This window comes from Loxodonta africana, chromosome 5, assembly GCF_030014295.1.
Source record: "Loxodonta africana isolate mLoxAfr1 chromosome 5, mLoxAfr1.hap2, whole genome shotgun sequence".
Taxonomy (NCBI): Eukaryota; Metazoa; Chordata; class Mammalia; order Proboscidea; family Elephantidae; genus Loxodonta; species Loxodonta africana.
Window position 1 is genome coordinate 16,121,455 of NC_087346.1, and position 27,916 is coordinate 16,149,370.

At 38.4% G+C, this 27,916-nt stretch overlaps 1 protein-coding gene across 2 annotated transcripts in view; it reads right to left on the reverse strand.

Moving 5' to 3' along the window:
- INTU (inturned planar cell polarity protein) overlaps window positions 1-27,916 on the reverse strand; it is an 87,096-nt gene that overhangs the window by 33,979 nt on the left and 25,201 nt on the right. For both annotated transcript variants that reach the window (XR_010322010.1, XM_003410434.4), the window contains exons 4-7: window positions 22,650-22,853; window positions 9,543-9,661; window positions 6,253-6,342; window positions 412-489 (exon numbers count right to left, since the gene is read on the reverse strand). Coding sequence is in view for 1 of the 2 variants with exons in the window: in XM_003410434.4 (XP_003410482.2) it covers window positions 412-489; window positions 6,253-6,342; window positions 9,543-9,661; window positions 22,650-22,853 (491 nt within the window). In the remaining variant the exon portion in view is untranslated. The remainder of the gene's footprint in view (window positions 1-411; window positions 490-6,252; window positions 6,343-9,542; window positions 9,662-22,649; window positions 22,854-27,916) is intronic.

Here is a 27,916-nt window from a genome sequence, read left to right on the forward strand (position 1 = left end):
ACATAAAGCTAGTCATTACCTTTCTGTACTGTATGTCTTTTAGCTATATTGTTTTTATGATAATAGTATATACATTTTTTATGAAAGCTGAGAAAAACACATTTAAAATCTTCTGACTGTTTTCTGTACCTGTATGAAGAAATGCTCTCACATTTGTCCTACAGCATTAGGTCAAATCAGAATATAGTTGCGGTTATACTACTCTTTCACTTAATATATGAGATTCTTACCCTCCCCCCGCCAGAACAGTGAATTAAGTGGAAAATTGCTTAGAGTTGTAATAAATAAATAAAAGCAAATAATGACAGATGAGAAAAAAGAAAAGAAACAACTGTCTTGCCAAGCAAGGAGCAAGATGAAGCGGAAAAACTGGTTTAGAATCATACACTTAAAACTTGTGATTCAACTTACCTATCTAAAGAACCATACATAAATTTTAAAGTGTGGGCAGCATCTTCTATCATGTTCCTTAGCCGAGGAAGAGGAACTCTAAAAAATGCAAAAACACAGCTATTTATTTTATAGCAAAATCAAATGATCTATATCTAAAAGCAGCAGAACATTTTTACATTTTATATATAAAGGAGGTGAAAAGTGTGTCTGTCAGCTTTGTAGCTGCGTAAAAATGGCTGTTTACTGCATCAGCAATTTATCACCTTGAGGTCTACATTTGGGGTTTTAGCATGAGTCATATAGGGACTTTTTATAAGATCACAAATAGGCAAGTTATTTAACTTTCCTTAGGGCTCAGTTTCCTCATCTGTAAAATGGGGCCAAAAGTCACTAAGTACTTCTCAGGTTGATTCTGAGGATTAAATGAAATTAATGCATATAAAATACTTAGTGCAGTACCTGGGCCCACAGAAAGAAATGATAAATTCTTTATACTTTCCAGTATCGTGCAGATCTCAAATGAACCTCCAACTACATTTCTCTTTGTCACAGAAATGAAATGGAGAAAGGAAAGAAAGCAGGCCATGGAATTACATTTTCTCATTAAAGCCTTAGAATTCTGCAAGATAGGTCTTATTATCTCTGTTCGTGGATAAGAATCAACATAAATCCAATCCCCAAAATGTGAGGATTAATCAAATCCCCACTTTCCCGCTTCTCAATCATCTCTAACACCAGTCCTCTGCACAGCACTCGCTCTCTCTGCCCTAGCCACCTGGAGTTACGGCAGACCTCATAAGTTAAAAGGACACTGTCCTTCAGACCGTCTACTAGGCTGCAAACTCAGCAGTCTGCACGACACCCTTACTTTTGACTTGCTGGGTTTTCCCACTAGCCCTTCAGGATGCCAGCCACAAGCTTAGGGGCCTCCCCTGGGCTCCCTCACCTTCGCCTGCTGGCTTCGGGTTTGATAATTCACTGGAATGATTTGCAGAAGTCACAGAAAGTACTATACCCACGATTATAGGTTTATTATAGTAAAAGGATACGAATCAGGATCATCATAAAGAAGAGATGCATGGGCGAGCCCTGGGAGGGTTCCAAATGTGGAGCTTCCATATCCCAAAGAGGGCATGTCAACCTCCCTTCACAAAATAGGAAGCTCTCAGAGCTGCCGTATTCAGAGCTTTTACTGGTCACAATCATTATGTAGTCATGATTGAGGCCTCTTTGCATATGCATGATAGGTTAAATCATGTCTCCTGAGGTTAGCTAACATCTTTCTGGTCTGGCTAGCCCCCACTCATTACTCTGAGTACGAATCCTCAGGTGTGATCTGGACGTTTTAGATAATAAAGCCACCTCAGCAACTCAGGAAATTCCAAGGCTTATCTCTCAGGAACTAAGAACAAGGGCCAAACTTTGTTCTTCTTCTTCTTCCTTTTTTTTTTTGGTTAAGGTCATTCATTACTGCACACCCCATTTGTTTTAGTTATGTAGTGCTGCTATAACAGAAATACCACAAGTGGATGGCTTTATCAAACAGAAATTTATTCTCTCACAGTTTAAGAGGCTAGAAGTCTGAACTCATGGTGCTAGTTCCAGTGGAAGGCTTTCTCTCTCTGTTGGGTCAGGGGGAAGGTCCTTATCATCAATCTTCCCATGATCTAGGAGCTTTTCAACGCAGCGAAGCACTTCGCTCTTGGCTCCTCTTGCTTGGTGGTAATGAGGTCCATTTCCTCTCTGCTCGCTTCTCTCTTTTCTATCTCAAAAGAGATTGACTTAACATACAACCTAGTCCTGTAGATTGTGTTCTGCCTCATTAACATCATAGAGGTTAGGACTTACAACACATAGGATAATTACATCAGGTCACAAAATGGAGGACAACCACACCATACTGAGAATCATGGCCTAGCCAAGCTGACACACATTTTTGGAGGATACAATTCAATCCACAACCCCATTATACCAATGGATAAACTGAGGTCCAAGAAGTGAAGTAACTAGTGCCAGGTCATAAAGGGAGGAGACTCTTTCAGCGAGCATACATCTTCTTCGTTACAAAGTTAATTCTCTCCACTACCCCACACTTCCTTCCTAGTTAAGTTCCCATTATTCAACGTGATCTTTGTGATCAAAAGAATGATCTTCCCTGTGAAAACACATGTTCCCGGACCATGATGAATCCCCCTCCAATCCTCTCTGGGGCAGCACTTTTTTCACCTAGCCTGTAAAAGGCAGAGGGAAACATACTGGCTGACAAGGGAAGAATCCCAGGGAGGCCAGTTCAATTACAAACCATGCACACAATGCTGCAGACACAAAGACATATAACTTGACACTGAGGAGGTGCTTGTACATGACTTCTCAATACTCCATTTCCCATTCTGAGTAAATGGGAATAATAATACCTACCTGTCATGGTTATGGGAAACAAGATGGTATAAAGAAAATAAGCTGGTACAGACGGTTGGTTTGACCAGGGATGGATTACTCAATAAGCAAGGTAACATGCTTAGGGCATCAATAAAACAGGGGCACCAGCTGTCCAAAGTAAAGACCCATAGATGCCAAGCAGACAGGGCACAAAGGAAAGTGAGTGCCGCAATGGAAGGCAACTGGCAAGGCACTAAATGAAAATACCAACTCCAACTCGTGAGAATGTGCTGGCTGGAGTTAAAGTTCATGCAGGGTCTTGACAGTGCCCACGTGCAAGGTTGTTTAAGCTTTGAGGCTCCTACCACTTCAACACCTTCATTGACATTTGTCTCCTATGGTCCCCTTGTACATAATTTAAAAATAAGTTACATCATGGATAGCTAAGACACACACACACATATGTATACATATATATAACTCACATATCCCATCTGAATGGATGAGTAAGCAGAGGAGGGGGGACCACAGGTGATCAGTGCTCAAGGGCCTCAGAGGCCGTAATTCGGCTCTGGGTTTAAGCATTAAGAGAGGAAGGGTAAAGAGGTGCCTAGGGTTTATTTTTGATTTGAAGCTCAGGATAAAGAATAAAGAGGATCGTCAAATTCATCCTGGTTTATTGAGCCAAGCTCTCTAAGAGAGGAATGATATAAATACTTAGGGAATTTCCCCCTCCCCCATCAAGTATTAAAGATTGAGAAACTGGCTACAGGATCCCCTATGCAGCACAACCTTAGTCTGAAGCTCAGCACTGACAGTTTATCCTTTTCTGGCCTCAGGATAAAGCCTCTCCTGAAAACTGTATCTGTCTGCCTAACTAACTCGGCTGGTGGTGTCAGAGTATGTCTGGGCTGCCTCTGCTCAGTTCCTTAGCAGGGCTTCCTCTCCCGTCTCTAATTGCCTACGCTGCCTTTTTCTTACCATTTTACTTTCTGTTTCTTCTCTTTTGCCTTTTGAGCTACCACAAAGGTTTAAAGACAGATGTTTTACCTTGCCTCTACATCTTCAAGTACCTTATTCTAGATGTCCTCCAATTCTTGTAAACCCCTACTTTCAAAAAATACCTTAGTTGTTCATAGTTCTACCCACTGACACAAGGCAGTCTCCTAACAGGAGTCGTTTTTTAGACAGAAAAGCACATATTTGTTGGTTAAAGACAGTCACCATCTAGTACATGTCACAACAACATTATCTCCTTATGTTAAAAATTTTGAACCATACTTGCATGATATATCTCCTTCCGTGTAAAATTAAAATCACCCTCAAAACATAATCATTTTGATAATTTTTCACTACAGCCACCTTTGGAGTTCCTGTTTGTAGTATCAAAACGTGTCCACAAATTCTTTGATACTCCTCACTTCAAAGGTGGAGCTTAATTCCACTTCCCTAGAGTGTGGGAGTCCTGGTGGCACAGTGGTTATGAGCTTGGCTGCTAACGAAAACGTCGGCAGTTCAGATCTACCAGTCACTCCTTGGAAACCCTATGGGGCAGTTCTACTCTGTCCTATAGGACCACTATGAGTCAGAATCGACTTTATGGAAATGGGTTTGGTTTGGTGTTTTTAGAGTATGGGTGAGGCTTAATAACTTGCTTCAAATGAATAGTATATGGTGGAAATGACTGGGCCATTTCTAAAACTAGGGTATAAATGGTGTTAAAGTCACCTCCTCCTCCTCTCTTTTGGATCACTTGCTCACAAGAAGCCAGCGACAGGTTGCTGGGACACTTGGGGAGCTCTATGGAAAGGTCCACATAACAAGGAACTGAGGCCTCCTGACAACAGGGGTGTGCTGACTCACCTTGTAGGCAGGTCCTCCAGCTCCAGTCAAGCTTTCAAATGACTATTCCTGGTCAACATTTTGACTACAGCCTCAAGAGAGACCCTGAGCCAGAACCATCCAGCTAAGTTGCTCCTTAATTCCTGACCCACAAAAATATCTATGATATAATAAATGTTTACTGTTTTAAGTCCCTAAATTCTGGGTTAATCTGTTATATAACAATAGATAATACACTGTTATATATTGAAAGAAATCTGGTTAACAAAGTCATTCGTAATGGAAAATACTTGTATTTGTGTCGAGATTGAGATTTGGCTGAATAATGGATTTTTGTCCACCATTCTCTTCCTTGGTAAGCTCGATGCAACATAAAGAGAAAATTTATCTGAATTGGTATTCTCCAAATTTCTCTACAGTATTTGAGGTTTTTGAAATTACTATTTGGTAAACAGCATGCAATAGTTATAAGGGTTAAATTTAAATAAAGGGCAAACTGCTGCTGTCGTGTGCTGCTGAGGTGATTCCGACTCACAGCAACCCCACAGGACACGGCAGAACCGCTCCATGGAGCTTCCGGGCTGTAGTAACCTTTAGGGGACAGATTGCCAGGCTTCTTCTCTTGCAAAGCAGCTAGTAGGTTCGATCTGCCAACCTATTGATTAGCAGCTGAGTGTTTTAACCATTGGGCTACTAGGGCTTCTTAAGGGAAAACTAAAGTGTGTTTAATAGTTTAATAAAATTTGCTCGATTGCTTTTTAAAGTAGGCAAGAGTCTAAGTTACAACTTCTAAAAAATCATTGAACAGGGGACAGAAGACTAGTCTAAAAGGAGTTAAACTCTTCTCCCTGGGGCTGTTCTCTATATTCAACCTCCCTCCCCATCACCCAGTTTTTAATGGTTACTACATTGCATTAGCTAAGCAATATATTAGAATTCAGACAGACCCTCATTCAATTTCCGACTCTGCCTCTTGTTGATTATGTGACCTGTGGCAAGTTATTTAACCCTCTCTTCATTTTACTTTCCTCATGTATAAAATGGGCCTGTGATCACTAAATAGACCTCAGGATGATTTTGAAGATTATGTGAGATTAAGGAACGTACAGTACCTGAGGAAGTCAGTGGGCTCATGGTCAGCTTTTTATAAATGTCTATCCTGCTCTCACCTCCAACTACTGAAACAAGATATATTTCACAATACTTGCAAAAAGTTGAGAGAAGAGAAGTCACGTCAGAGTTAAAGATTTATTGTTTTCCCAGGAGTGCTTAACATCAGGCAAAATACCATTCTCTTGACTCTTAATTGTCCAAATTCTCCAATATGCAAAATTGAAACGATGATACTGCCAAAAGTTTGAGCAGAGGACAAGCTCATCTCTCAGCCATCTCTGTAGTGGCCAAACCTCAGAGAAAAGTGTACTGACACTAACTGGTCCGGCTGAGCCCTCAAGGCATCTTTCTGTACTATCTATACCAAATGAATACAGGTAGCTATTATACTAGTGTAACCACCCCTGAATTCTATAACTGTTCAAGGAGTTTGCCTTTTGATGAAAATGTTATAATGTTAATGAGATAGACTTTGTCAACAGTATTTTAGAAGTGATTTGAAAGTAAACAAAAATCTCAACTTACTCTTCAGCAGGAAGGCCAATTAACAACAACTTGTCAGATTCTTTCCAATAAGCCACATGAATTTGTTTCCCGCTTAAAAGAAGGGAGGAGCTAAGAAAAAATAAAATCAAAATAAGGTTAGAATATCCTTAAGTATCATAAGATTATAAGCATTCATAAAAGATCTCGTATAGTGATTTAAGAACTGCGTGCTGAATAAGCAAATTTCTTGGCATATACCTAACCACTACACAGAAAAGGCAAGGGATTACCTCACAACAAAAATATATTCTAAAATATTAAACACACATACACACACAAACACACACACACGTCGATGTCAAACAAGAGTAGACCAATTCTAAATTAAAAAGTTGACATTCTTTTGCTAACATCAAGTGTTATATGCAGTTTTTTTCAACAGAAAACTCCCATCCTGGTTTTTAAATTTAACAAACCTATTCTGATTGCCTATTTAGGTACAAGATTTGCTAAAAGAGATTAAGAAGAAAGGAAGATGTGGTCCCAGCTCACAAGATGATAATTCATTATGGAACACAGATATATAAACAAGTAACCAAAATATATGTCCTTAGGTGGTGCAAATGGCTTATGCTAGGCTACTAAAAGGCTGGAGGTTCAAACCCACCCAGCAATGCCACGGAAGAAAGGCCTGGCAACCTGCTTCATTAAAGATTACAGCCAAGAAAACTCTATGGAGCAGTTCTACTCTGTAACACATGGGGTCACCATGAGTCAAAATCAACTTGACGGCAACAAGTTTTAACCAAAATATATGTCAAATTTAAATGTGTTCCCAGTGAAACATTTGGAGTGATGGACATATTCATTATCTTGATTGTGAGGATGCTTTCAATATATACACCTATGTCAACACTAATCAAATTATACATTTTACATATGTACAGTTTACTGTACTTCAATTATACTTCAGTGTAGGTAGAAAAAATTAAATGTTCTAAAAAGAGATACAATAATGAACTATGTAAATTTAGAAACACAATGATTCCTTCTCGTGGTGTGGGTAGGGGGTGGGAAGATCAGTTAAAAATATAGTTAGCATTTTTTTTCTTTAAATGAAAATACATAAATCAGTCTTTATCTGCGGAATCCTTAGGATATGGAGCACCTTCTATACTGCACTGGGTAAGCGTGTGAAATTTTAAATATTAATTACTAAATATATTTTTTTCAAAAAGAATACAATTTTTGCCTTAATAAAGTTTAAAAGCATATATACTCTTAGACTAATATTAGACTATTATAGCCACACTTTAATATCACTATGGTTTAAAAAAATTGTATACAACTAAAGCAACACACACATTGCTAAAGACCTCTTGAAATAATTTTCATATTTGTTTCTCAAAAAAATTTTTCTATGTCCATTTATTGCTTTCCACATGTAATTAATAACAAGATCTAAATATCAATAACATCTACCCTTTACAGGTTAAAAAAAAAAAAGGCAAAAAAATCCAAACTCATATGGAGAAACCTAAAACAAATTTCCTTCCTAATAAGATGGAAAAAAAGATGGGCAACATACTCCTATGAATGAAAATTTATACACTAAGTGGAGCCTCAGCTACTACTGTTTATAAACTAATATTTTCTATGTGTTATTGCCATGAGCCACTGAGTTGATTCCAACTCACAGCGACCCTATAGGACAGAGTAGAACTGCCCCATAGGATTTCTAAGGCTGTAATCTTCACAGGAGCAGACTGCTACATCTCTCTCCTTCAGAAGGGCTGGTGAGTTTGAACTGTCAGCCTTTCGGCTAGCTGCCAAGTGCTTAACCACTCCACCGCCAGGGCTCCTGTTTTCTATATACACTATATTAAAAGTCCCAGAGTTAAATCTGACTTTTACTTAGAAAAACAAGGAAATTTTTCTTTCTGTTGTCTTGCTATCTTGTAGGTGCTACCTCTTTTAACATCACAGAGGTATCATTTTTATCAGAAGATGGAAAAAGAAAAAAAAAAGCTAAACCCCAGAAAATCCAACTTGGTATTTTATCAGTTATCATGGGGTTTTTAAATTTGTGATTAACTTTCTTTGTAATTTCTATAATTGTTGAAATATTAAGGAAGGATAATGGTTTATAATCCTTAAATTTACTGTATGAAAAAGAGAAAACTCAGTAACTTTGGACCCTTCTCTTCATAAGTTAACATGGCATTTCAGAATCAGAGCTTGATAAAACAATATGGTCTGAGATAATCTGGCTCTATACAGACTATATGATTTGTTTTCTTTATTTTTCAAAAAGTTATTTGATATCAATGTTTGCCTATCCATCACCGAATAAAACTATCCATCACCAAAGAAAACTATCACTGAATAAAACTATCCATTCACTGAATCCAATACTGCGTGCTGAATAGCCCTCCTAAAGTATATTGTTCTGTATTTTTCTATCATTGTTCTAAGGGCAGAACATTTTCTAACTATATGAAAAATTCTGTATTCAGTCATTTTTACCAAATGCAAGGTATTGCCTAGCAACAATTAAGGGGGGGAAAAAAACATGAAAAATCCATCTCAAAATCCTGAAATGTTCTTTTTGACGATGAATGCAACGCCATTTCTCTTCAATTTGTCATTCCTGGCGTAGTAGACCATATGATTATCTGACTGAAAGTGGCCAATGCCAGTCCATTTCAGCTCACTAATGCCTAGGATATCAATGTTTATGTGTTCCATTTCATTTTTAATGATCTCCAATTTTCCTAGATTCATACTTTGCACATTCCGCATTCCAATTACTAATGGATGTTTGCAGCTGCTGCTTCTCATTTTGAGTCGTGCCACATCAGCAAATGAAGATCCTGAAATCTTTACTTTATCCACATCATTAAGGTCAACTCTACTTTGAGGAGGCAGCTCTTCCCCAGTCATATTTTGAGTGCTTCCAAACCTGAGGGGCTCATCTTCCAGTACTATATCAGACAATGTTCTGCTGCTATTCATGAGGTTTTCACCGGTTAATTTTTTTCAGAAGTAGACTGCCAGGTCATTCTTCCTGGTCTGTCTTAGTCTGGGAGCTCAAATGAGGTCTGTCTACCATGGGTGACCCTGCTGGTATTTGAATACTGGTGGCATAGCTTCCAGCATCATGCATGCCTGCACAGTACGGCAAATTGACAGACTCGTGGGGTTAATAATAGATACAATTATATTTGTATAATAGACATGGTTTTCCTTGTATTAGCTTTTCGTTTGTCAGAACCAAAGAAAAGAACTTGAAAGGAACAGAATTTAAGCTAATTAAAATCAGTTATTACCTGGTAACTTGTGTCCCAGTTACATTTTCCAGCATGTCACAGAGTGTGAGAAATATCCCTCTCACACTTTTAAGTTTCCGAGATGCTTCAGACACTGGATAATGATAAAGAATTTCCTGCTGTTAAATGAAAAGAAAGAGAAATCAAACCCCTAAATTTTTCACCCTTATTTTTGTCATGTAAAGTTCATGCTTTGTTTTAAGAAAAGAACAAAAAATGAATCCCTTCAGCATCAAATGCAGTTTTATTCAAACACAAGATATGCCTGGAATTTTAACTCACTAACTAGCATCTAAAACGTTACATCTGCAAAAAAGTTAGAGATTGTCAAAATTGGTTATGATACCAAAATATATATTGAGTAGGATACTGATTAGTTGGACTAATTAAAATGAATTTCACATGTTTTAAAACTTAATCTCCTTTACAAGAATTTCTAATACTAATATTTTATTATACTCCATTATGCAGATATTCTTACCCCTTGTGGTTACATATCCACATAGACACCACATGTAACTTTTAATTACTTTCATACTGACTTTTAAAAGATAATTTTCAACATCTTCAGGTGAAATAAATATTTATACCCAAAAGAAGACTGCAATTAAACTTACAAAGTGGGAATACAAAACTAAAGAAGTACAGATAAGAAAGAAAGAACTATTATGAAATCATATAATTTTGTCTGTCTTAACATTAAAGGAATGTGCACACCACAAATTAATATGAATTGCAACTTTAAAAGACAGTACACTTTATTTTAATTATAATAAATACTAGCTCTATAAGATAATTCATAAAATGCTTAATATTTTTCAATTTCCAAGAATAGCAAGCTCCCAGGAAAGTTTTTACAAAATAAAACAACAAATTTCAAAGCCAGATTGTGCACTGTGCTAGAACTTTTATTAAAAGGGATGGACCATTCTGCACCTGGCTGTTTTGCTGTTACTTAAAGCAACATGTCATTTTTTGCCCAAAAGCAAATTAAAAGCAAAAAAAATACAAATTTCTAGATAGAAACCACGGAGAATTCAGAGCAGTATGCAGTTGTGCTGTTTAGGTACTATATCCATAAATATTAATACAGTCACTACTCAAAGTCCAAATCCCTTAAATACCATCAGTTCTTAGTTTTCTATCACTTTAAACACTGTTCTACTTTGGTCTCTATATGTAAGAAATAATCACATGACATAATGTCCACGTTACGGTAACTTTTACAATAGGACAAACGTAAATAATAGTCAACTAGAGACAGCTGTTTTTTACATTCACTAAGTACATTCAATAGATGCAAATTGCTGGAACATGCTGACCACATACACTCTAGCTAACAACTCAAATTTTCTTGCAATATTTCTATAGTAAAAACAGTTACTAAAATATTAATCTATTCCTAGAACTGTAGCCAAACATCAGTTAAGATCTTCTGTTATGGCTACTAAGTAAATTTAAACCTTGGCTGATAAATAATTTTAACATATTTTGCCAAAACACAAAACACTCTTTAAACAAATAACCATGTGCTCTTTGAATAGTTTTCTGAAATCTCAATTACCAGCTAACATTTCCAAATCTTGTAACTTGAAGAAATTTTTATTAAATAAGTAATTAACAGAAAAACAAAATGACCCTATGACATTTTATAGTAAAATATGTCATAACAGTAGAAAAGGTCCTATGAGAAGTCTCTATTCCAGTTTTAAAAGTCTCACTATCAAAGACCTGGCAAGCTCTCCAGTTCCCAACCAATTTAATTAGCTGTATGTTTAAGCACTTGTTAGCTGCATGCATTTGCAGCAGCCTCCACTCTGTTCAGTAAGAATAAAAAGCCTTTCCTAATTACATTGCTGATACAGAGCTGGCAACAGACAGAAACCTGTTCCTTTGAGAAATATCTACACACTTTCCCATGGAAAGAAAGGGAAGGTTGACGAAAGATCTTAGCAACAGTCTACCCCAAAATGACCTAGAAAGATTCAGGTTGTTACCATCCCAGAAAATTGTCTATTTTATTTAGTAAATGCTTAAATGTTTCATTTATCTAAAAGATGTAAGAAAAAAGTAATACAAGCAATAAATTAGCATTACTAACCCTAGTTACCAATATATTTTCAGAACTCAGAAAATTACAAAAATACATCTAAGTAAATCTCTTCTTTTCCATTGCAATTATTGACTGAATTAGGACATATCAAGCAGCACAAGGAAATATACCTTTTGGATAAAATAGCCTTAGCACAGAATATAGGCTAAAAGGGTTTCAAAAGCAAAGAAATATAGATTAGTTGAACACTTTTAAGATCTTACCTCTACCTGAAGCATTATGGTACATAAGATGCTTTGAGAGACCTTTGTGCAGTAAAACAACTAGATCTACAAACTTGTTGAATTGTTAGATGTGCCAGAAGTAGAAAGGTTTCCAAGGATATCCTCCTCAGACCTTTCCACTCCCCTTTGGTCCCACCAACTGCCAAAGCAAGCTGAGGAAGCAGCTGGGAGTGCTGAGTGGTGAGGACAGAGGCAGGGCTGTTTTGAAGGCTGATGCCTAAAACAGCTTCAACCTGGCTAGTAGCAAGGTAGGTGAGCTGAGCCTAGGACTACTGTGTTAAACCCAGACCCTTGAGTAAGGGTTAAGTGCCTTAGGTCCATGCAAGAAGCAGAAGAAGCAAATTTTCTTGGGAGGAAGGAATTCTTTAGAACCACAGGATTCCCAAAGATAAAATCAAACAATAAGTTCACAAAGATCCCCAAGCACGTACGAGAGCAAGCCACCTCGAGTGAGAGTACTGCCAGGATTAGAGACAGAGGAATGAGATGATAGAGAATAGAGAAGAGCTATGTATGAAAGTTCAGAGAAATAAAGAGTAGAATCAAAAGATGAGCAAGCTACAAGAGGCTACCAGGAATATCACAGCGGATTTGAAATGCAGATTAGTTAAAAACTTTTCAGGGACTTCTAGAAATAAAAATGTAAATTGTTTAAACAAAAAATAAAATGGTGAGAATAAATGAAAGTTTAGACATAGCAGAAGAAACAAACTGAACAAAGAGACAGATTCCTTACCAAGGAATGACAGACTGTAGTAGACTTTTTAATAGCAATGAAAGTTAGAAGACAATGGAATGCTACCTTAAGACAGACTACAGAAAATAACTATCTACCCAGCTGCATCACCATGCTTGGCAGAGTACAGGGTCAGCGGAAAAGAGGAAGACCCTCAACAAGGTGGATTGACACAGTGGCTGCAACAATGAGCTCAAGCATAACAACAATTTTGAGGATGGCGCAGGACTGGGCAGTGTTTTATTCTGTTGTGCATAGGGTCGCTATGAGTCGGAACTGACTCAATGGTACCTAACAACAACAACCCAGCTGCACTGAAGGCATTGGTGAAAAACAAGGCTCCAGGAATTGATGGAATATCAATTGAGATGTTTCAACAAACAGATGCAGGGCTGGAGCATTTACTTGTCTATGCCAAGAAATGTGGAAGACAGCTACCTGGCCAAACAATTGGAAGGGATCCATATTTGTACCCATTCTAAAGAAAGGTGATCCAACAGAATGTGGAAATTATCGAACACTATCATTCCTATCACTGCAAGTAAAATTTTGCTGAAGATCATTCAAAAGCAGTTACAGCAGTAACTTGACAGGGAACTGCAGGAATTCAAGCCAATTCACAAGAGGACTTGCAACAAGGGATATTACTGCTGATATCAAATGGATCTTGGCTGAAAGCAGAGAATACCAGAAAGATGTTTACTTGTGTTTTATTGACTACACAAAGGCATTCAACTGTGTGGATCATAATAAATTATGGATAATATTCTGAAGAATGGGAATTCCACAACACTTAATTGTGCTCATGAGGAATGTGTACATAGATCAAGAGGCAGTCGTTCAAACAGAACAAGGGTTAAAGTCAAGAAAGGTGTGGGTCAGGGCTGTATCCTTTCACCATACTTATTCAATCTGTCTGCTGAGTAAATAATCTGAAAAGCTAGAATATATGAAGAACCTGGCATCATGATTGGAAGAAGACTTATTAACAACCTGTAATATGCAGGTGACATAAGCTTGCTTGCTAAAAGTGAAGAGGACTTGAAGCACCTACTGATGAAGATCAAAGACCACAGCCTTCAGTATGGATTACACTTCAAATAACGAAAACAAAAATCCTCACAACTGGATCAATAAGCAAAATCATGATAGATGAATAAAATATTGAAGCTGTCAAGGACTTCGTTTTACTTGGATCCACAATCAATGCCCATGGAAGCAGCAGTTGAGAAATCAAATGATGCATTGCACTGGGTACATCTGCTGCAAAAGACCTCTTTGAAGTGTTGAAAAGCAATAATGTCACCTTGAGGACTAAGGTACACCTGACCCAAGCCATCGTGTTTTCAATCACCTCAAATGCATGTGAAAGCTGGACACTGAATAAGGAAGACCAAAGAAGAATTGATAACTTTGAAATAAGATGTTGGCAAAGAATATTAAATATACCATGGACTGCCAGAAGAATGAACAAATCTGTCTTGGAAGAAGTAGAGCCAGAAAGCTCATTCGAAGCAGGAATTTGTCTCACATACTTTGAACATGCAATAAGGAGGGACCAGTTCCTGGAGAAGGACATGATGCTTTGTAAAGTAGAGGGTCAGCGAAAAAGAGGAAGACCTTCAATGAGATTGACAAAGTAGCTACAACCACAGGCTCAAGCATAACAATTGTGAGATACCGTTCTGTTGTACATAGGGTTGCCATGAGTTGGAACCGACTTGATAGCACTTACCAACAACAATGCCTAACACAATACGATGAACACAACAGGTGTTTGACAAACACTGAGAAATGAATGAATGAAAAGAGACAATTTAAAATGAGAAAACTATTTATAAATTATGGAAGAAAAGTTAATGCTACACCCCCTTGCATTAAAAACTAGCAGGAGGGGAGGCACAGCCAAGATGGCAGAATAGACAGATGCTTCCGGAGAGCCCTCTTTACAACAAAGACCTGAAAAAACAAGTGCAAAGAGTATATCTGTGACAAGCTGGAAGCCCTGAGCATCAAAGGCAAGCTTAGACAACAAACTGAGGGGCAGGGGGAGGAAGAGACAGTTCAGAAGGGGAGAGGAGTTACCAGACTTGAATCGCAGGGAGCCCTCAGGCACCATTCCCAGAGCAGCGTCGGCGTTGGCGGCAGGCTGGTACTACCATTCGGCCACAATTTCCTCAGGGAGAAGCAGCCACCCACACAGCCTACTCACACTTGTGGAACCTGAGGAGAACAGCGCTCTCGGCAAAAGCTAAGTACTTGCGTAATTTTACCTCACCCCCCACCCCCAAGCCGGCTTTAGCCGCTGAATCCCTGGGCCTGAGATAGACCCTGGTGAGCACCTACAGCCATCCTCCCAGCCTTGGGGAAGGAAAAAATTTGCAATTGAGGGGAAAAGATAATTTGCTAGCTCCACTAACCAGGGTAGCTTAGGACAGAAGCAGCTCCTGTCCAGGCATAAACCGTCCGTAGACCTTCAGCACCTTTTCCTTCTGCATGGACCTGCGTGGGCCTCTTTCGGGAGAATAGGCCCTTGTTGGCAAACTCCAACCATTTCAGCTGTGCAGTGGAGAGCTGGGTATTTGAAATTTGATGTTGCTTTGCCTATTAAACAAGGTCCTCACCTACCCACATCAGGGACCTAAGGACTGGTAGCTCCACTCAGGTCACCCAGCCACCTGCAACAGGGGTCCAAAGATAACTGGTACCTCCCAGTCCTTACAACCAAAAACACTGGGAGCCCATGGTCCCTCTGCAGAACCCACCCACCAGCACGCTCTACGCGACAGAGAAGTGTTTTCTGTGGAGACACTTGGGGTCGGTTCTCAGCCCCCTGCCTTGTTCAGAGCGTGACCCCCTGCTGCAATCAGATACCGGTATATATGCCAATCACCCCTGCACCTCTAAGACTGTAGGACAGAGCCTGTACCATACACTTGATATCAGCTACCCGGAAACCTGAGCTGAATACATACAAGAAAACTGAATGGACTCCTAGACTGATATACCTGATAACAGCTCTAGCCAGCTGGGGACAGGACACCAGGGCTCCAAAGGCAAAAATAATCAAGCTAGTTCACTCAAGCAACCCATGGGGTATACCAAAACAAAACAAAGCAAGCAGCTACGACACAGTAAGCAAGCATAAACTAATACAATAACTTATAGATGGCTCGAAGACAACAGCCAATATCGAGTCACATAAAGAAACAGACCATGATCACCTCAACAGGCTCTCAAAACAAAAAACCCAGGGATCTTCTAGATGAAAGTGCATTCCTGGAACTACCAGATGCAGAATACAAGAGTTTAATATACAGAACCCTTCAAGACATCAGGAAGGAAATGTGGCAATATGCAGACCAAGCCAAGGAACACACAGATAAAGCAATTGAAGAAATGCAAAAGATTATTCAGGAACATAATGAAAAGTTTAATAAGCTGGAAAAATCCACAGACAGACAGCAATCAGAAATTCAGAAGATTAAAAATAAAATTACAGAATTAGATAACTCAATAGGAGTCAGAGGAGCAGAATTGAGCAAGTAGAAGCTAGAATTTCTGAACTGGAAGATAAATCACTTGGCACTAATATATCTGAAGAAAAATCAATTAAAAGAATTAAAAACAATGAAGAAACCTTAAGAATCACGTGGGACTCTATCAAAAGAACTAACCTATGAGTGACTGGAGTACCAGAACAGGGAAGGATAACAGAAAATACAGAGAAAATTGTTGAAGATTTGTTGGCAGAAAACTTCCCTGATATCGTGAAAGATCAGAAGATATCTATCCAAGATGCTCATGGAACTCCACATAAGGTAGATGTTAAAAGAAAGTCACCAAGACATATTATAATCAAACTTGCCAAAACCAAAGATAAGGAGAGAATTATAACAGCAGCGAAGGATAAACAAAAAGTCATCTACAAAGGAGAGCCAAGAAGAATAAGCCCGGACTACTCAGCAGAAACCATGCAGGCAAAGAGGCAATGGGATGACATATTTAAAAAATTGAAGGAAAAAAATTTCCTGTAAAAATCATATATCCAGCAAAACTCTCTCTTAAATATGAAGGTGAAATTAAAATATTTCCAGATAAACACAAGTTTCGGGAATTCATAAAAACCAAACCAAAACTACAAGAAATACTAAAGGAAGTTCTTTGGTACAAAATCAATAATATCAGGTATCAACCCAAGGCTAGAACACTGGGCAGAGGAACCAGAAGTCAACCAAGGCAGGGAAATCCAAAAAAAGAAAGCAAGATTATTAAAAAAAAAAAAAAGCTCAAAACAGGGTAACAGCGATGTTATTATATAAAAGAAGACAACATTAAAATAATAAATAGGGACTAAATCATACACCTTCCATGTGGAGAGGAAGATACGGCAATGCAAAGAAATAAAAGTTAGTTTTAAATTTAGAAAAATAGGGGTGAATAATAAGGTAACCACAAAGGAGACAAACTATCCTACTCATCAAAATAAAACACCAGGGAAAAATACAGACTCAGCAGAAACAAAATCAACAACAACAAATATGAGGAAAGGACAATATAATAAAGAAAATCTACTCAGCACATAAAATCAACTGGGAAAAAGAAAATGTCAACACACAAAAAAAGGCATCAAAATGACTGCACTAAATTCAGACCTATCCATACTTACCCGGAACGTAAATGGACTAAATGCACCAATAAAGAGACAGAGAGTGGCAGAATGGATTAAAAAACAAGATCCATCTATATGCTGCCTACAAGAGACAAACCTGAGACTTAGACACACAAACAAACTAAAACTCAAAGGATGGAAAAAAATATATATCAAGCAAATGACAATCAAAAAAGAGCAGGAGTGGCAATATTAATTTCTGACAAAATAGACTTTAAAGTTAAATCCATCAGAAAGGATAAGGAAGGACACTATATAATGATTAAAGGGATAATACAGCAAGAAGATATAACTATATTAAATATTTATGCAACCAATGACAGGGCTGCAAGATACATAAAACAAACTCTATCAGCATTGAAAAGTGAGATAGACAGCTCCACAATAACAGTAGGAGACCTCAACACACCACTTTCGGTGAAGGACAGGACATCCAGAAAGAAGCTCAGTAAAGACATGGAAGATCTAAATGCCACAATCAACCAACTTGACCTCGTAGACATATACAGAACACTCCACCGAACAGCAACCAACTATACTTTCTTTTCTAGTGCACATGGAACATTCTCGAGAATAGACCACATATTAGGTCATAAACCAAGCCTTAGCAGAATCCAAAACATTGAAATATCACAAAGCATCTTCTCTGACCATAAGGCCATAAAAGTGGAAATCAATAACAGGAAAAGCAGGGAAAAGAAATCAAACAGTTGGAAACTAAACAATACCCTGCTCAAAAAAGGCTGGATTATAGAAGACATTAAGGATGGAATAAAGAAATTTAGAGAATCCAATGAGAATGAAAACAGTTCCTATCAGAACCTTTGGGACACAGCAAAAGCGGTGCTCAGAGGCCAATTTATATCAATAAATGCACACTTCCAAAAAGAAGAAAGGGCCAAAATCAAAGAATTATCGCTACAACTTGAACAAATAGAAAGAGGGCAACAAAAGAAACCCACAGGCACCAGAAGAAAACAAATAATAAAAATGAGAGCTGAACTAAATGAAATAGAAAACAGAAAAACAATTGAAAGAATTAACAAGACCAAAAGCTGGTTTTCTGAAAAAAATCAACAAAACTGATAAACCACTGGCCAAACTGACAAAAGAAAAACAGGAGAGGAAGCAAATAACCCAAATAAGAAATGAGAGGGGTGATATTAAAACAGACCCAACTGAAAAGTAAAAGAATCATGTTAGATTACTATGAAAAACTATACTCGAATTTGAAAACCTAGAAGAAATGGATGAATTCCTAGAAACACACTACCTACCTAAACTAACACAAACAGAGGTAGAACAACTGAATAGACCCATAACAAAAGAAGAGATTGAAAAGGTAATCAAAAAACTCCCAACAAAAAAAAGCCCTGGTCCAGACAGCTTCACTGCAGAGTTCTACCATACTTTCAGAGAAGAGTTAACACCACTACTACTAAACGTATTTCAGAGCATAGAAAAGGATGGAATACTACCAAACTCATTCTATGAAGCCACCATATCCCTGATGCCAAAACCAGGTAAAGACAATACAAGAAAAGAAAATTATAGAACTATATCCATCGTGAATGTAGATGCAAAAATCCTCAACAAAATTCTAGCCAATAGAATTCAACAACATATCAAAAAATAATTCACCATGACCAAGTGGGATTCATACCAGGTATGCAGGGATGGTTCGACATTAGAAAAACAATTAATGTAATCCACCACATAAATAAAAGACATGAATCACGTGATTTTATCAATTGATGCAGAAAAGGCATTTGACAAAGTTCAACACTCATTCATGATAAAAACTCTCAGCAAAATAGGAATAGAAGGAAAATTTCTCAACATAATAAAGGGCATTTATACAAAGCCAACAGCCAACATCACTCTAAATGGAGAGAGCCTGAAAACATTCCCAGTGAGATCGAGAACCAGACAAGGATGCCCTTTATCACCACTCTTATTCAACATTGTGCTGGAAGTCCTAGCCAGAGCAATTAGGCTAGATAAAGAAATAAAGCGCATCCAAATTGGCACGGAAGAAGTCAAAGCATCTCTGTTTGCAGATGACATGATCTTATACACAGAAAACCCTAAGGAATCCTCCAGAAAACTAACGAAACTAATAGAAGAGTTCAGCAGAGCATCGGGATACAAGATAAACATACAAAAATCAGTTGGATTCCTCTACACCAACAAAAAAGAGCATCGAAGAGGAAATCACCAAATCGATGCCATTTACAGTAGCTCCCAAGAAGATAAAATACTTAGGAATAAATCTTACCAGAGATGTAAAAGACTTATACAAAGAAAACTACAGTACACTTCTGCAAGAAACCAAAAGAGACTTACAAAAGTGGAAAAACATACCTTGCTCGTGGACAGGAAGACTTAACATCATAAAACTGTCTATTCTACCAAAAGCGATGTATACATTTAATGCAATTCCGATACAAATCCCAACGACATTCTTTAAGGAGATGGAGAAACAAATCACCAACTTCATATGGAAGGGAAAGAGGCCCGGGATAAATAAGGCATTACTAAAAAAGAAGAACAAAGTGGGAGGCCTTACTTTACCTGATTTTAGAACCTATTATACTGCCACAGTACTCAAAACAGCCTGGTACTGGTACAACAACAGATACATGGACCAATGGAACAGAATTGAGAATCCAGACGTAAATTCATCTACATATGAGCAGTTGACATTTGACAAAGGCCCCAAAACAGTTAAATGGGGGAAAAGACAGGCTTTTTAACAAATGGTGCTGGTGCTGGCATAACTGGATATCCATCTGCAAAAAAATGAAACAAGACCAATACCTCACTCCATGCACAAAAACTAACTCAAAATGGATTAAAGACCTAAATATAAAATCTAAAACGATAAAGATCATGGAAGAAAAAGTAGAGACAACGTTAGGAGCCCTGATACCTGGCATAAACAGTATTCAAAACATTATAAAGAATACAGAAGAAAAACTAGATAACTGGGAGCTCCTAAAAATCAAACACCTATGCTCATCCAAAGACTTCATCAAAAGAGTAAAAACACTACCTACGGACTGGGAAAAAGTTTTTAGCTATAACATTTCTGATCAGTGCCTGATCTCTAAAATCTACATGATACTGCAAAAACTCAACTGCGAAAAGACAAACAACCCAATTAAAAAATGAGCAAAAGATATGAATAGACACTTCACTAAAGAAGACATTCAGGTAGCTAACAGATATATGAGGAAATGTTTATGATCACTACCTATTAGAGAAATGCAGATCAAAACCACAATGAGATTTCATCTTAGTCCAACAAGGCTGGCATTAATCCAAAAAACATAAAATAATAAACGTTGGAGAGTCTGTGGAGAGACTGGAACACTTATACACTGCTGGTGGGAAGGTCGAATGGTACAACCACTTTGGAATTCAATTTGTCAATTCCTTAAAAAGCTAGAAATAGAACCACCATATGATCCAGCAACACTACTCCTTGGAATATACCCTAGAGAAATAAGAGCCTTTACACAAACAGATACATGCACACCCATGTTTACTGCAGCACTGCTTAGAATAGCAAAAAGATGGAAGCAACCAAGGTGCCCATCAATGGTTGAATGGATAAATAAATTATGGTATATTCACACAATGGAATACTACACACCAATAAAGAACAGTGAGGAATCTATGAAACATTTCATAACATGGAGGAACCTGGAAGACATTATGCTGAGTGAAATTAGTCAGCTGTAAAAGGACAAATACTGTATAAGACCACTATTATAAGAACTTGAGAAATAGTTTAAACTGAGAAGAAAACATTCTTTTGCAGTTACGAGGAGGGGAGGAAGGGAGGTAGGAGGGGACATTCACTAATTAGATAGTAGATAAGAACTACTTTAGGTGAAGGGAAAGGCAGCACACAATACAGGGGAGGTCAGCGCAATTGGACTAATCCAAAAGCAAAGAAGTTTCCTGAATAAACAGAATGGTTCGAAGGCCAGCGTAGCAGGCGCAGGGGTCTGGGGACCATGGTTTCAGGGGATAGCTAAGTGAACTGGCATAATAAAATCTATTAAGAAAACATTCTTCATTCCACTTTGAAGGGTGGCCTCTGGGGTCTTAAATGCTAGTAAGTAGCCATCTAAGATGCATCAATTGGTCTCAACCCACCTGGATCAAAGGAGAATGAAGAACACCAAGGACACAAGGTGATTATGAGCCCAAAAGACAGAGAGGGCCACATGAACCAGAGACTACATCATCCTGAGACCAGAAGAACTAGACGGTGCCCGGCTACAACCGATGACTGCCCTGACAGGGAACACAACAGAGAGCCCCTGAGGGAGATGGAGAGCAGTGGGATGCAGACCCCAAATTCTCATAAGACCAGACTTAATGGTCTGACTGAGACTAGAAGGACCCCAGTGGTCATGGCCCCCAGACCTTCTGTTGGCCCAGGACAGGAACCATTCCCGAAGCCAACTCTTCAGACATGGATTGGACTGGACAATGGGTTGGAGAGGGATGCTGGTGAGGAGTGAGCTTCTTGGCTCAGGTGGGCACGTGAGACTATGTTGGCATCTCCTGCCTGGAGGGGAGATGAGAGGGTGGACGGGGTTAGAAGCTGGCAAAATGGACACGAAAAGACAGAGTAGAGGGAGAGAGCGTGCTGTCTCATTAGAGGGAGAGTAATTGGGAGTGTGTAGCAAGGTGTGTATGGGTTTTTGTGTGAGAGACTGACTTGGTTTGTAAACTTTCACTTAAAGCACAAAAAAAATTATAAAAAAAAAAGCTAGTAGGAGGGACTGATTGTATAAGGGTGTGACGGAACTTTTTGGGGTGATGGACATATTCTATACCATAACCGTGAGGATGGTTACACAACTATATATATTTGTCAAAACTCATCAAATTGTACACTTAAAATTGTTGAATTTTGTCGTATATGAATAATACCTCAATTAGGTAACAACAAAAAAGTAAACTAACAGGATCGTCTTTTGGAGTGCATAATAAAAAAATACAGAGTGTTAAAAAAAAAACCAAAGCTTTCCTTGCAAGCAGAGATATAATTAAATCAACGGTGAAATGTAAAAAGTGTCCCGGTAACTTGGAAGATGCTGCAATCATAACTTCTCTTTTCTTACTGCTTAATAAAAAAAATAACTGAATAATTCTCGTCTTTATATTATGAAACAGTCATATCTATAATGGTGTATAAAATACACGGGCAACTTTAAACAATAACAATTAAACAAAGTCAATCCCCTTTTGTTTCTTCCTTAAATCAAAAATGCTTACTATTTACTTCAAAGACCACAAAAGGTCCTTGCCTTTTCTTCTGTACTTTGGAGAAGACACTCACCTCTTCCTTTGATGAATCCGAATCGAGCTGTAGTGAGAGGAACATAATGATATGAGGAGTGTTTAGAATATTCTGCTGGCTACCTTCAACCTCTTCTCCCCACAGAAGTTTGACTAAATCGCTTGTATTCATCTGTGCCTTTTTCTCGTTTGTTTGGGTTGTTTCCTTTTTCACAGCATACGCGTTTTCAAACGTCAGTTTCACCTTTAAAAATTAAGACAATGTGTTGAGTTTTCAATCAGGGAAAATCGGCTGTAATTTTCACAAAGAAGGATCTGTGTATGCACATACACTTAGGTATGCACTTGTAAAAACCCACTGCTGTCCAGCCAATTCCAACTCAACTCTATGCGACAGAGTAGAACTGCCCTACAGAGTTTCCAAGGCTGTAGTCTTTACAAATGTAGATTGCCACATCTTCCTTTCTCTCTTTTGCGGTGCGGCTAGTGGGTTAGAACCACTGACTTTTGAGTTAGCAGCCGAGTGCTTTAACCACTGTCCCACAAGGGATCCTTTAAGTATGCACAATATTTATAAATCATCCTAGAGTGCGGGCTCCTTGATGGTAGGGACTCTGTTATATTTATATTCCTATCTCCAGCTCCTAGCAGATATTATTACAAATATTTATTGAGTAAGAATGTATAATGCTCTGCACAAAACATTCACTTAATTTATTTAAACTTAATCACTAAATTCTTTTTATCTAAGAAACTCTTTTTTAAAAAATTAACGTTATATATTTATATATTTTCATCAAAAGCATTTTTGGAAAAAAGCACCAAAAAAAAAAAACCAAAAAACCCATAATTCCACCAGCCCAAACAACTGGTATGTAGTTTTTACTGTAAAATAAATCTTTTTTTAACCTTTAAAAAATTTTTGTTGTTGTTTTCATTGAGAGTATACACAGTAAAACACACACCAAGTCTACAGTTTTCTACATGTACAATCCAGTGACGACCATTACATCCTCTGAGTCGTGCAAACACTCTCACCCTCCTTTTCTGAATTCTTCCTCCACCATTAACATAAACTCAGTGCCCTCCTAAGGTTCTTATCTAATCATTTGAGTTTTTGTTGTCACTTTGATCTTATATAGATAGTTCTTTAAAGAAAATAGTGCTCAAGGCAGACTTTTTTTTTACTAGTTAAGCTAAACTATTTGGTTTTAAGAAGACTTCAGGGGATATTTTTGGTTTAAGGTTTAAAGAGTATCTTACAGCAATAGTTTCAGGGGTTCATCCATCCTCCATGGCTCCAGAAAGTCTGGAGTCCATGAGAATATGAAATTCTGTTTTCTATCTTCCCCCTTTTGATCAGGATTCTTCCACAGAATCTTTGATCAAAGTGTTCAGTAATGGTAGCCAGGCACCATCCAGTTCTTCTGGTGTTATGGCAAAGGAGGCAGTTGTTCATGGAAGCAATTGGCCACACATTCCATATCCTCTCCAATTCCTGACTCTCCTTCTTCCTCTGTTGCTCCAGCTGAATAGAGACCAACTGTGCCTCAGATGGCTTCTGGTAAGCTTTTTTTTTTTTTTATTGTACTTTAGATGAAGGTTTACAAAACAACTAGCTTCTCATTAAACAGTTAGTACATATACTGTTTTATGACATTGGCTACCAGCCCCACGATGTGTCAACATTTTCCCTTCTCGACCTTGGGTTCCCTATTACCAGCTTACCTGCCCCCTCCTACCATCTAGTCCTTGCCCCTGGGCTGGTGTGCCCCTTTAGTCTTGTTTTGTTTTATGGGCCTGTCTAATCTTTGGCTGAAGGGTGAACCTCAGGAGTGACTTTATTACTGAGCTAAAAGGGTGTCTGGGGGCCATACTCTCGGGGTTTCTTCAGTCTCTGTCAGACCAGAAAGTCTGGTCTTTTTTTGTGAGTTAGAATTTTGTTCTACATTTTTCTCCAGCTCTGTCTGGGACCCTCTATTGCGATCTCTGTCAGAGCAGTCAATGGTGGTAACCAGGCACCATCTAGTTGTACTGGACTCAGTCTGGTGGAGGCCTCGATAGATGTGGTCCGTTAGTCCTTCGGGACTAATCTTTCCCTTGTGTCTTTATTTTCTTCATTCTCCCTTGCTCCTGAAGGGGTGAGACCAGTGTTGTATCTTAGATGACTGTTCACAGGCTTTTAAGGCCCAAGACACTACTCACCAAAGTAGAATGTAGAACATTTTCTTTATATGCTGTTATGCTAATTGAGCTAGATGTTCCCCGAGACCATGGTTCCCACAGCCCTCAGCCTAGCAATTCAGTCCTCAGGGAGTTTGGATGTATCTATGGAACTTCGATGACCTTGCCTTGTACAAGTCGTGCTGGCTTCCCCAGTATAGCGTGCTGTATTACCCTTTACCAATGTTACAACTTATCTATTGTCCATTTAGTGTTTTTTCATCCCCATCCCTTGCTGGCAAGCGTTTAAGACACAACAAATTAGGAGGTAGAGCAGAAGCACTAAACACATTATTAGGCCAATTAACTGGACTGTCCCAAGAAACCGGGATTCTAAACCTCCAAACCAAGGAACCAAATTCCATGAGGTTTTTGGTTATATATAAACAGCCTCAGCTGCTATTCTTTTTTTGTGTGTGTGTGTCGTTGTAAAAATATCTATCACACAACTTTTGCCAATTCAACTTTTTACAGGTGTACAACTTACGGGCAGTAATTACACTAATCGGCTATTCAACCCTACCCTTAACCAATGTGTAAAATAAATCTTTCTGGATGATTAATTCCAAGGAAAAAGAAAAAACTAGATAGTCGTTTCTGTTGGCGAGGAGTGACTGTTTATGGTGGCATTCAATTCTGCTTACATGTAGCAGACTGTGGCATTAGGTTGGAATGGATTTGACGGCAACTGGTTTAGTTTGGTTTAAGTGATCACTGTGTACCTAAGGTGAACTAAGTTAAATACACAACTTTTCTAAAGTAAGCCTCAGGTTTTATTTTATAAACAACTAGAAAGAAGAGATAACGGGTTCCAAACTCATCAGTATGTATCTTCACATGAAGATGAAATAGGTCAAGACTAGTAGTAATCTGTATCAAATTAAATAACAGTAAATTAAGTTATAGAGCTTAGGAATGAAGAAGATCTTCATGAAATTCTTCTGATTTGGACCATTCTGAAAATCTTAAGTCTGTACTCTTTTGGCCCACTCTGGAGTCTGATGATCATCTTCCTTTACAAAACATTTAAAATAATTTCAAAAATACATACAAAATTCTTGAACAGGGATCTGAGGAACTGAACAGCTTGGTGGTCAGGGGGTTCTCTTATCTAGGAGCCATTGATGGTGTTACCTGTAAATGTGCGAAATCATCAGAATTTGGGGAAATCCTGGTTACAGACTTCGTGACACAATACAACTGAAAAAACCAAACTGGTGGCCATCCCGCCAATTCCAAATCATGGAGACCCCATGTGTATCAGAGTATGCTCCACAGGGTTTTCAATGGCTGTGATCCTTCGGAAGTACACTGCTAGGCCCTTCTTCAGAGGCGCCTCTGGGTGAATTCAAACCACCAACTTTTTGTTTAGTAGCTGAGTGTTAACTGTTTGCGCCATCCAGGGACTTGTGGTAGGACAGCCAAAAAAATCCATTGCCGCTGAGTCGATTCTGACTCACAGTGACCCTAAAGGGCAGAGTAGAACTGCCCTATAGAGTTTCCAAGGAGCGCCTGGTAGATCTGAACTGCCGACCTTTTGGTTAGCAGCTGTAGCACTTAATCACTACGCCACCAGGGTCAGGTAGGGGCTTCTAAGATCATCCCCTGATGCTGGGCTTCAGAGAGGAGCTACGTGTACAAGCCAAGTGGAAGGAGAGAAATCTGATCCGAGGAAGCACAAGATGTGTCCTCTGGAGTGTCTGTGAGGGCTATATATAATCAGTGGTGAACAGGGAGAAGACAGATGCTCAGAGAAAGTGTCTCAGGACAGGGAGAGCATCTTTCCCATATGAGATTCTTATGGGTGGAGATGTCAAAAGATAGGGTGTGACTAACCAAAAATGACAAGAGGGAAATGAGCTGTTAAGCTTAAAAATAAAAATTCACTAATTTTACTTTATGCAGCAACAACAACCTAAAATTTAAAACTGATTTGCTATGCTTTGAGAAAAACAACATAATTGAAAACTAAGTTTAATGCTGTCCTTGGCAAATGACAGCACTTCTTTTCTGTGGTACAAGGACTTCTCCCCTCACCATGACAAAAACCCAAACAAAAACCCACACCACGGAACCATTCATTAAAATTCTCCAAGGAACTATTTTAGCCGCCATTCTTCTGACTGAGGTAAAGTTGGCTCCATCATGCAAATATAATTACACTTAAGCAAGGCATTTTGAAAAACTTTCAGGTTAAATAGCTATAAATGTCAGGAAATGTGTTTGCCTTGATAAAAAGATAAAGGATGAGTTAGACGATCAAACGAGGAGTTAGTTGCAATTAAAAAAAATGATGTACATAAATATTAAGGATATTATGTGTCTTATAAGAAATTTTAAGTTTTAAATCAAGAGAGTTTATATGAAACTTCTTTTAAAAAAAGTTTTCTGTTGTTTCTCCACAGACTATCCAGTGATGAGTTTCATCACTGATGCTTTCTACAAAGACTAATCTTAATTTCACTGTAAGGCTTAAAATAGACTTATTCCCATGGTCCATTACTTCAGTAACTTTGGAAAGTCTCATCGCATCACCATTCCAAACTCCTGAACTCACCTATAGATCCTACACTCCCATTCTGCAAGCCTCCAGCTTTAGCACAACACAACCATACTCTTTCCACTCAGGCACTCCTACTGCTAATGCTATTTGAGAGGAAAAAGGAAAAAAAAAAATTGCCAGGGCAAATTCATTCTCTCAAAACACTACAGGTCTCTCATCTCCACAACAGTCATTTCAAACTTCTACCAGTCTCCTTAAGTTCCTAACCCACTTCTCCACCCCAGCACACAACAGATGCCTTGCCTTATGTATCAGGAAGGAAACAGTGGAACTTCAGGAGTAAAATCTCTCATCTTCTATGTCCCTCCAAAAATTTTTTTATTTGTGCATCCTGTTCTCCTTCCCTCCTAGTTTAGGTCCAAGGATCTGATCTATAAATCATCACTTCTAAAGACCATTATTCCCTCTTTCTACATCTGTCTTCAACCCATCAAATTTTATAAGCAATGTCTCCTCAGCCTCTAACATCAAAACAAACAAATCCTCTCTGGACCCTTTAGCTATCATATTCTTCACGGATG